General features: G+C 36.8%; 1 protein-coding gene across 4 annotated transcripts in view; it reads right to left on the bottom strand.

Annotated features, from left to right (window-relative positions):
• Positions 1-2,785: 2,785 nt before the first annotated feature.
• TMEM38B (transmembrane protein 38B) overlaps positions 2,786-11,348 on the bottom strand; it is a 47,488-nt gene continuing 38,925 nt past the window's right edge. For 3 of the 4 annotated variants that reach the window (XM_059657545.1, XM_059657546.1, XM_059657548.1), the window contains one exon: positions 2,786-6,454. In XM_059657545.1, the coding sequence (XP_059513528.1) occupies positions 6,260-6,454 (195 nt within the window). In that variant the 3' untranslated portion in view covers positions 2,786-6,259. The remainder of the gene's footprint in view (positions 6,455-11,348) is intronic. The other variant, XM_059657544.1, reaches the window with a different exon arrangement.

The following is an 11,348-nucleotide window of genomic DNA, read 5'->3' as shown; positions in this document are numbered from 1 at the left end:
AAAAACAATCTAAAATTTCCATCAACCCAATGGATCAGATACACAAATTGAGATGTAGCCCGGCCAATGTGGCTCAGTGGTTGAGCACTGACCCATGATCCACAAGGTCACCAGATGGGTTCCCACTCAGGGCACATGCAGGCTCAATCCCCAGTGGGGGGCGTGCAGGAGGCAGCTGATCAAGTTTTTCTTTCTCTCTATTCCCTGCCCTTCCTCTCTCTCTAAAATCAAAAACATTTTTTAAAAAATTAAGGTGTAGTCATACAATACTAGCAACAAAAATGAGTGAACTACAAGCTACATAAAGTAACATCTATGACCATCATGAACATAATACACACAAAATAAATCAGACACACTAGGATAAACACATGGGTATGTTCTCTTTGTGATCAATTGACAAACAAATTTTGTGCAATTTTCAGAATGCTATACATCAGTTAAAAGTTTTCAATGCAAATCTGATAAATGCTGTCTTGAAGAAATGTTACTGTTTCTAATAGAGGTTACTTGCCTTACCAGTTTCCTCACATCCTTGCCTGAACTGAACTTACGTTTCCTTTAGGTCATGGGGTGCCTTGTCACTTTACATGTATATTTTAATTTCTCTTCTACGCTGAGTTGTCAGCTGCATTTTGAATAGTCAAGGACTAAAAATGACCTTGAAGCAGATCTTTCTTCCTCTGCAGAGAATCTCTTGAATTCCTGTCCTCAGGGACTTAGGAGCAAAACTAAGCATTAGCAAACTTAAACAGTATCTTGAATGGCTTTCAGTAGGATCCCTTGTGCAGAGTCACCAAGCAGGAGGCAGAAATAAGGGTTCCAGATCTGTGTGCTGGAAGGTAGTGCTAAGTGAAACAAAGAGAGTGCATTGCTAAGAGGTGTATTAGAAAATTAAAACATCTCAATGGTATATGGCCCAGGATGACTGTCCTTCAAACAGGTGTGGAAGAACATCACCTGGATTTAATTACCACAAAAGTTGTCATAACACATAGTCTGCAATCACAAGGAAGAATCATGGGAGCTTCGGAGGACATGGAGCCAACTGAGAACATGAAAGGCCAGACTGTGAATGATCACTGGCATAGGAGTGCAGTGATAGAAATGACAGAATTATTTAAATGCACCAATCAAGAGGCCACACACAATGACTGGGCTCCTCTGTAATAATACCATCCCATCATCACACCATCATAACAACAATAAGAAAACATAGCAACAGTGTCTGGAGGAGAATGGACTTCTGAACTTCCTGTCTTACTGGCTTGTGGGATTCAAGTATTACACATGGTAAATAACTGGCACACATTATTTGTGCTCCAACCTGTATAGACAGACCTCTGGTTTCACCCATAAATTGACTACTCTTCTCAGTGAAATAATGTTTTAAAAACATTTTTAATGCCCTAACCGATTTTGCTCAGTGGATAGAGCATCAGCCTGCGGACTGAAGGGTCCCAGGTTTGATTCCAGTCAAGGGCATGTACCTTGGTTGCGGGCACATCCCCAGTGGGGGGTGTGCAGGAGGCAGCTGATTGATGTTTCTCTCTCATTGATGTTTCTAACTCTCTATCCCTCTCCCTTCCTCTCTGTAAAAAGCCAATAAAATATATTAAAAAAAATTTTTTTTCAACATACATTATCTTCAAAACAGTCCTTTTAGATGAGCAGTCATGGCAAAGACTGCTATTTGTCCTCTAACATGAATTACTCTCTCTTCCTCAGTCACATAACTCAAAAATGTCAGGCTGCTCAAAATAAAGACTATAACCTGCTAATGTTTCATGTATTTTTGTTATTCAAAGTTTACCACAAAATGCATGCATATTTCCTTAGGCTTGAGCCTTATATAATTCTTCCCAGATGGATACTTACATGTTTTAAGCTGAATCGTTTTTCCAAGCATATTATTAATTCTTTACATCTTTCCTGTCATCACAGGCTTTCATAACACCTAGCGTCTTTTGAAAATTTAATCAAGATGCTATGTACATCCTCTCACAGCTCATTAAGATGTCAACATAACCATGCTGCTTATCAGCCCCTGTAGCAGAATCCTTTTATTTCATACTAGAGGCCCGTTGCAGGAAGATTCCTGCAAGAATAGGGCTTCCTGAGGCCGGAGCGAAGCAGAGAAGGGAGCGAAGCCCACCGAGGCAGGCTTCGCTTCCGTCTCCACCGCCTCGCTCCCTCCTACGTCCATCACCTCGCTCCCTCCCTTCTCCGCCACCCTGCTCCCTCCCTTCTCCGCTGCCTCGCTCCCTCCTACGTCCATCACCTCACTCCCTCCCTTCTCCGCCACCCTGCTCCCTCCCTTCTCTGCCGCCTCGCTCCCTCCCGTCTCCACTGCCTCGCTCCATCCTGTCTCCGCTGCCTCCCACCCTCCCTTGTCCGCTGCCTCGCTCCCTCCTGTCTCTGCCACCTCCCTCCCTCCCATGTCCGCTGCCTCGCTTGCTCCCTCCTCTGCCGTTTCCCTCCCGTGTCCGCTGCCTCAGCTCTGCTCCCATCTCCGCTGCCTCAGCTCCATTCCCTTCTCCACAGCTTCGCTCCCTTCTGCAGTGCTTGGCTTCCTTCTATGCTGTCTGCAGTCTTCAGTCTTTGCTCCGTGCCTGTGTATGCAAATTAACCGCCATCTTTGTTGGGTTAATTTGCATATCACTCTGATTGGCTGGTGGGCATAGTGGAGGGATGGTCAATTTGCATGTTTCTCTTTTATTAGTGTAGATTATTCTCAAGGAAGGTTCAGTTGACAATCTATTTTTATTGAGATTGGGCTGAATTTTTAAGTCAAACTGCAGGATTACACCAAATATTTATAAAAATACATATTTATAAAAATCAACTTTATTCTCTTTAAAAAATACAGAAGTAAAAATAAATTTGTCTGACAGAAGTCCCTTCTTTTCTCTCTCCTTCACTAAACCATTGTTTGCTGATAATAATCCCAACATACAAATTGCTTAATTTTTCTTGATCCCAATGAAATCTTAATTCTCGTTATTAAGTGTCATGAATTACCAGACAGCCTGCATGTGAATTAATCTAAGGTCTATTGATTTTCCTATCAGACCTCTGCTCCACACTCTGTCACCACACATATGCACTAATGGGATATATATTTCGACCACTACCTTTCCAACCAGTTCTGTACCTACTCTGAGCTTAGAGAATTTACTTCATTTTTTAAAAAATTTCTGTTACCACATTCTTATTCACCATCTCTTAACTTAAATATCAGAATTGTGGCAAACCAAGGTCAAACCTGCCTACAAAAAAGTCCCTAAATAGACACATACAGAAAAGTCCTAAATTCCTTTAATGGATAATACGTATCACACGCTCAGAAAAAGTTATCAATATATAAGCTGTACAATGATTTTCAAAAATCAGAGTCAAAAATGAGAGCTAAGTGACTTGCTGAGTGACAAAATTATTAATTTACATAACAGTACAGTGTTCTCTTTTAAGTGTTTCTCCTTTGTTTCAGATTCCGCAGATGGGCAAACAATGTCATGACTTGGAGGTAGGCAAAAGTTTCTTAAGACAGAAAATAATAACTATGAGTAAAATACTGGGAAATTAGATTGCTTCAAAATTAAAAATCCATGCTCATTAAAAGGCATCATTATAAAAATGAATAGGTAAGCCACAGACCAGAAAGAAAATAAGTGCAAAATACCTGTTTTACAAAGGATCAATATCCAAGATAAATAAAGAACTCCTACAACTTAATAATAAAAAGACAAATCCAATAAAATATGGGCAAAAGATCTGAAGAGACACTTTACAGAGGGCGATAAACAAATGGCCAATGTGCACACACAAAAAAAGTACTCTACATCATTAATCATCAGGAAAATGCAAGTCAAAAACCATAAAAATCACAATTACCCACTGAAAATGGACAAAATTAAAATGTTTGACAACCTTCCCCCACTACTCTCTTGGAGTCTTTCACAAGTGTAAAACTCAATTGTAATCAATTTGTGATTTGAGGTAGATTTTAATGAAATGGTGTTGGGCCTTAAAGGAGTAAACAAAAAATACATTCAAACAAAAAATACACCCATTCCATATATTTGGCTCCTGCAGCTTTTACCCTCAGCGAGGAAGAATGACTAATCTAAAAAGTCAGAATTTGGTATTAATTTGGCCACATTTTATTAGAATGTGAAATCACGGAGTTAAGCCAGCCAATGTTCTTGTCAGCTTTTTATCTCCTTTTAGGTAAGGAGACCTACCAGGTCTTGACTTTCTCAGGGCTACCAATAATAGGCTGTTAAGCCGGTCAAAAGGTCTCATTTATGCTACGTGTTGGGTAAGGAGTCTAACAATCTGCTTTGCAAATCTCGTCAAGTCTCTGGGCAGCAAGGTAGATTCAGGATGGGAGTTTCAGGCTTAAGCTCTGTTCTCCAATATAGCTTTCTCCTAAGATCCTTGAACTGAAGGTTTTAGGAAGCTTGCGTAGATTTTAAAAGTTTGTACCAAAGTCCAATTTGGACAGTAATTATTTAGTTCACACTCTATCAGTCAAAATACCTGATGAGTTCTGAATGGGTAACTCAAAAAAAACTTTTATTTTTTAAATCATAAAAATAATGTAAACTTCATTGGTGCTAAATAACTTATTTTAATAGCTTTGTCTTTAACACAGTGTATAACAAGATTCCTGTCATTTCAACTACAAACCCAAACTTTAAAACTAAGTCAACAATCAGTAACATGTTAATTTTGAAAAGTACAAGAGTATCAATGTAACAAAGAACTCATATTTTTAATGCCTTTTGTCACAATATTAAAAATAAACTTCTTAGTATACAAAAGCTATCAAAGGTCCTACCCCACACCCCAGAAACTTTTTTTAGCAAGTAAAAGTATAGTCCCTGCTGGTGTTTGTATTTGTTTAAAATGTTTTTAAACTTTTAATTTGAATGTGATTTGAGTACTTAGCCATCCAAAAATGTTGGATACATACTAATTCTTTGCAGGTAGGCAGGTTCATAGTCTGGATAGAAGAAATGTCAGTCACAGAATTTTAAAGTCATAACTGGACTTTTAAACTATAAAATAAAGCAAGAAAATCTAGAAGGAACCAGACATAATTTCATCAGTTTTCACTCAAGTGGACTACGATATGAGATTTTAGTTTCTGTTTCTTGGTTAGCTGGTTACTGCCAAAGGCACAAGGACCTCATAAGAGCTGAGCATTTTCGCATAAGGGTAATTATTTTTAATTTAAAATAAAATAATATATGTACATACATATTAAAATACAACATAAACACATACAAACTAGTCAGAGACATTTCAACTAGAAAACTAAAAAGTTCCCATTACAAAAGAGACATAAAAGGAAAATTTTTAAATTAAAATAATACTTTCTGTTGAATCATTAAGATGATACTACCATCAGTGTATTCAAACTAACTCAGATCAGATAGAATATGTGAAATTCTGAGAATAATTTCTCCTATAGTAAAAAACAAATGAGTTTTAAGGAGAGAGAAAAAATATTAGCTTCTCAACTGAAACTTACAAAGCAAAACATAGTATTAGTAATTTATTAAAAATCATACCCCTGATTTTCTTTTGAGAAGAAAGCAACGGTATAAACAAGGGCATGAAATAAACTTCGAAACTCATGCTAATACTCTGTTCTCACTGAAAAAAACTACTAGAAAAAAACGAATAAAAGTTCAGATATTTCCATATAAGGTGGGCGAAATATACAATGTTTATATCTGAGATATAAAGTAGTAATTTACTTTCTTTGCAATATAAAGTTGGTGAAGTTTACTTTTCCCAGTGTTCAAAATTTAACAGGAATTGTTTTTCGTATCTAGAAATTATAATGATAATGTGAAATAGAAGTTTAATTTTGCTAAACTAAAGCTCAAATAGATTTTAAAATATCTAAAGAAAACAAAAAGGATTTAATTTTTGTAATTTTGCAATGATAAGAGGTTCACTTTCTCTAACACTGAAAAAATCTAGCCTGCTTTTATCAATATAAAACTGTAAAATAACCACAATATTTTTATATAATTTAGAAGAACAATTTCACATGATACACTCATAACACTGGAGAATTACAATCCAGAAAGAGATAGTCTCCCTGAAATAGAAAGAAGTTCTTTCTTTTTGTCACCTCCATTCCTTATGTATAATCTTTATTTCACATCATTTACAATAGAAATATTTATCACAATCTGATAGATAAGAAATTTTTTTGCCTTCTAAAACTCATCAAGGAAATTTACTCAGTCTTCTTAGTGCCCTTCTTTTTAACTTTATCTGAAATAACAGCTGAAGACTTTGTGGTCGATGTGCTTATTTCACTTTTCTTTTCACATGGTAAGAACTGCTGCTGCCAGCCAAACAATATTCGACTTACTGTAGCCTCAAAAGGAGCAAAAGGCACAATAGGAGTCTCTGTAGTCATCATGATTATCTGGAAAAAAAGTTCAATTTTGAATTTAAATGTTTATTCTCAAACTAAAAGGGTTAAGTAATAAAAAAAAATAGAGAAAAATTCAAAATGTGTTCTTTTTTTATTGAGATGTAATCATCATATAAGATGCTAGCTTCAGGTATACAACATATGATTCCATTTATGTACATACTGGAAATAACAATTAGTCGAGTTAACATCCATCATCATAGTTACAAAAACATTATTTCTTGTGATGAAAATTTTTAAGATCTACTCTCTTAGCAACTTTCAAATATGCAATATAGTTTTATTAACTATAGTCACCATGCCCAATAACTTAATTTATAACTCGAAGTTTGTACCTTTTGACCCCCTTCAATTATTTGGCCCACCACCACACCCTGCCTCTGGCAACCACTAATCTCTCTTCTATCTATGAATTTGGTGTGTTTTCTTAGTTTTTAGATTCTATATGTAAATGAGATTAAACTGTATTTATCTTTCTCTGTCCTATTTCACCTAGCATAATGCCCTCAAGGTCCATGCATGTTGTCATAAATGGCAAGATTTCATTCCTTTTTATGGTTGAATATTTCATTGTATACATATTCATCATATAGCCTTCATTCATCTTTTGATGGCCACTTAGGTTGTTGTCATATTTTGGCTACTGTAAACAATGCTGCAATGAACATGGGGTTGGCATATACTTTTTTGTTGTTGTTGTTAAAATATATTTTTATTGATTTCAGAGAAGAAGGGAGAGGGAAAGAGAAACAGAAACATCAATGATGAGAGAAAATCATTGATCAGCTATCTCTTACACACCCTCCTGGGATCCAGCCTGAAACCTGGGCATGTGCCCTATCCGGGAATCAAACCGTCCTGACCTCCTGGCATTTTTGACTTAGCATTTTCGTTTTCTTCTGATAAATACCAGAAGTAAAATGTTAAATCATATAAATGTTTTATTTTTAATTTTCTGAGGAACTTCCACACTGTTATCCATAGTAACCAATTTACATTCCCACCAACAGTGAACAAGGTTCCCTTTTCTCCATATCCTCACCAAAACTTGTTATTTCTTGTCTTTTTTATAATAGCCATTCTAACAGGTGTGGGGTGAGATCTCGTTGTGATTTTGATTTGCATTTCCCTGGTATGATGTTGAGCGTCTTTTCATGTACCTGTCGGCCATGTGTATGTCTTCTTTGTAAAGAAAAATATCTATTTAGGTCCTTTGCCTAGCAAACAGCAACAGCTGGAATGCTAAAGAGTAGAGCAGAGACTTCAGCAGGCAGGCTGAAGGTCCAGGCTGGGCAAGGTGAAACTGCCCGGAGATGCACTTCAGGTTTACACTGAGACCCCAAAAGGGTCACATTCCAGAAGGCAAATCTGAACAGAACAGCACTAACAAGGACTAAACGTAGCCATCAAGAGGATTTAAATAATCTGTTTGTGCCTTACACCTGGCTGCTAGAAAAATGTTGAATGTAGTCCCTGCCTTCAAGGACCTTACAGACTAGTCAGAGACAAGCAAGTAAATCAGTAATTATAGAACAGTAAAGAGAAGTGCAGTAACAGAGGTTTGTCCAGAAACATTTAAGTGCAAGATATAGATTTGGAAGTCATTACCATACAAGTAGAAGGTAAAGACATGAATATGAATGTGCTCACATGGGGAGAATACAGTGAAAAAAAATCCAAATATAATGCTCACCTCCAAGTTTATTGGGTAATATCTAAGAAAAATTTCCTTATATTAAACTATTCTTTGGATTAAATACTTACAGTAAGAGCTGGCAAAATTATTGACTTCATGGACTGCAAATAAAAGATAAAGAATTCAGCTCTAGCCAGTTTGGCTCAGTGGATACAGTATCGGCTGTGGACTGAAGAGTCCTGGGTTCAATTCTGGTCAAGGGTACAGACCTTGGTTGCAGGCTTGATCCCCAGCCGTGGTCGAGGAGTGTGTGGGAGGCAACCAATCAATAAGTCTCACATTGATGTTTTTCTCTCTGTGTCTATCCCGCTCCCTTCCTCTCTCTCTAAAAATAAATGGAAAAATATCCTCAGGTAAGGATTAACAAAAAAATATAAAAGAATTCAGATAAAAACATTGGCCTACTGTCAGAAAAACAGCATTTTTTTAAAACAATATACAGAAGAGAAGAGGGCCAGGATCTAAAGTATTTCCTGAGAACGTGAACTATAGCAAGTATTTTTCAAATCGAGTGTTTTAATAGAAGCTCTACTCCCAGTAGAGTCATCACTCAGCCAAGAAGTATTGCCAACATCAGGAGTTATTGCTGAAACAGACTCAGGAGGTTCAAGGACGGGCTTCTGTGAATTTAGACTCTTATTAGGCCTTGATTCAGCAAGGTGATACAAATATAATAGTGAAAAATGGAACGAACCCTTACTCTTTTACAAATAAAATATAAAACAATCTTCTTATTTAGCAAACTATTAAAAGAAAAAGCCTATTACCTAAATTGAATAACATTTGACTTCAAGTGACAGCCTTATAATACTTATATATGGAAATGTAAAAGACTTAGAATATACAAAGAAACCCTGAAAAAGAACAAAGTTGGGAGTACTTATATCACTTATATCACTAAGGTCAAGACTTAACATAGTTATAGTTGTTAAGAAAGTTTGGTATCGGCTAAGGATAGACATATAAAGCAATGGAACAGCACAGAGTCCAGAATGAGACCCACACCAATTGTAAGAACAATTGACTTTCAACAAAGGTGCCAAGATAATTCAATGAGAGAAAGGATAGTCTTTTCAACCGATAGTGCTAAAACAACTTTATATTCATATGAAAAAAATAACCTGACCCTTACCTCCTGCCAATTATAAAACTTAATTTGAGATGGCACACAATGCAATAAACAGATCATGTATTATAGAAATGTATACTTGAAACCCTATATGATCCTATTAATAAATGTCACCCAATAAATTTAATAAAAATATTTTCAAAGAAATGGATCATAAACCTAAATGTAAAAACAAAAACAATAAAACTATAAGAAAAAAATGCGGGTGAAAAATCTTTACAACCTTGAGATATGGTAGAATATTTTAGCTAGGACACAAGAAAGCAGGACCATAAAAGGAAAATGATAAACTGAACCTCATCAAAATTAAAAACTTCAGCTCTTCTAATGACAATTCTAAGGAAATAAAAAAAGAAAGCCACAAACTGGGAGAAAAATAATGGCGCTATATATATATATATATATATATATATATATATATATATATATATATATATATATATCTCACAAAGGTCTGGTATCCTGAATATATAGAAAACTATTACAACTCAATAATAAGATAATCCAATTTTTTTAAGTGGGCAGAAGATTTGAACAGACACTGCCCCAAAGATGATAGATAAATGGTCAGTATGCACATGAAAAGATGCTCAACATCATTAGTCATCAGGAAAATGTAAATCAAAATAGCAATGAGCTGCCACATACACACTAAGATGACTTTAATGAAAAAGACAAGCATTGGCAAAGATGTGGTGAATTAGAACTCTCATATATTGCTGGTAGAAATGTAAAATGATAAAGCCACTTTGGTAAATTCCTCAAAGTTCCTCAAAAGATTAAACATACAATTACTATATGATCTAGTAATTCCATTCCTATATGATATACCCAAGAGAAATGTAACACATGTCCACATAAAAACTTGAACGTGAATGTTCATAGCTCATTTTCATATTGGCCAAAAAGTAAAAGAACCAAATAGCTATCAAATGATGGATAAATAAAATGTAGTATAATAAACCCTTGATTTTGCAGATCTCAATTTAAAGGACTTCAGATTTAACAGACAAAATTTCTGGTCCAAATGTCATAGGTGAAAATGCTTTTAACCAAGATTTGCTTATAATTAAATTAATAGGTTATTTTTTTGTTATTAATTCACTGTTATTTTTTAAAATATATTTTTATTGGTTTCAGAGAGGAAAGGAGAGGGAGAAATAGAAGCATCAATAATGAGAGAGAGGAAAACCAAGATGGCGGCATAGGTTGACGCCGGAGTTTGCTGCTTTGAACAACTACTTCAAAAGTGAAACCAAAAAACGGAAGGGACATCACCCAGAACCACAGGAACGCTGGCTGAGTGGAAGTCCTACAACTAGGAGGAAAGAGAAACGCACACGGACACTCAGAGGAGGCGCAGTGGTGAAGTCAAATTCTGAGGTGCGGAGTGCGCGGAGCGGGCTGGCGGCGGAGGGCGCGGTTGTTGTTTTCAATCGGCAGACTCTGAGCACCAGATCCCGGCGAGTCTTTAAGGACCCAGACTCAAACAGGAGAAGCGGGACTGTCTGGCTTTGGTCAGAGCGAGTGCAGCTTTCTCTCCGAGCTTTGCAGCGGGTGCTGGGACTCAGAGAGGCAGAGCCCCTGGGGACAGGACTGAGAGCCGCCATAACTGCTCTCTCCAGCCCACCCTGTTGATCCTGTGCTACCCGCCCCGCCCAAGCCCTGCACAGAGACATTTGCCGGATAGCCTCAGGCAAAGGCTAGATTAGCACCTCCCTAGAGGACAGAAGTTCTCTCACTGCTGACACAGCTGATTCTCATAGTCACTTGGCCCGGAGGTCAAACCCTCCCTGGAATTAGCTACAACAATCAAGATTTAACTATAAGACTTCGAACAAAGACCACTAGGGGGTGCACCAAGGAAGCATAACAAAATGCGGAGACAAAGAAACAGGACAAAATTGTCAATGGAAGATATAGAGTTCAGAACCACACTTTTAAGGTCTCTCAAGAACTGTTTAGAAGCTGCCGATAAACTTAATGAGATCTACACGAAAACTAATAAGACCCTCGATCTTATATTGGGGAACCAACTAGAAATTAAGCATACACGGACT

This window comes from Myotis daubentonii, chromosome 11 (genome assembly GCF_963259705.1).
Source record: "Myotis daubentonii chromosome 11, mMyoDau2.1, whole genome shotgun sequence".
Lineage (NCBI taxonomy): Eukaryota > Metazoa > Chordata > Mammalia > Chiroptera > Vespertilionidae > Myotis > Myotis daubentonii.
This window is presented reverse-complemented; position numbering and strand designations above follow the sequence as displayed.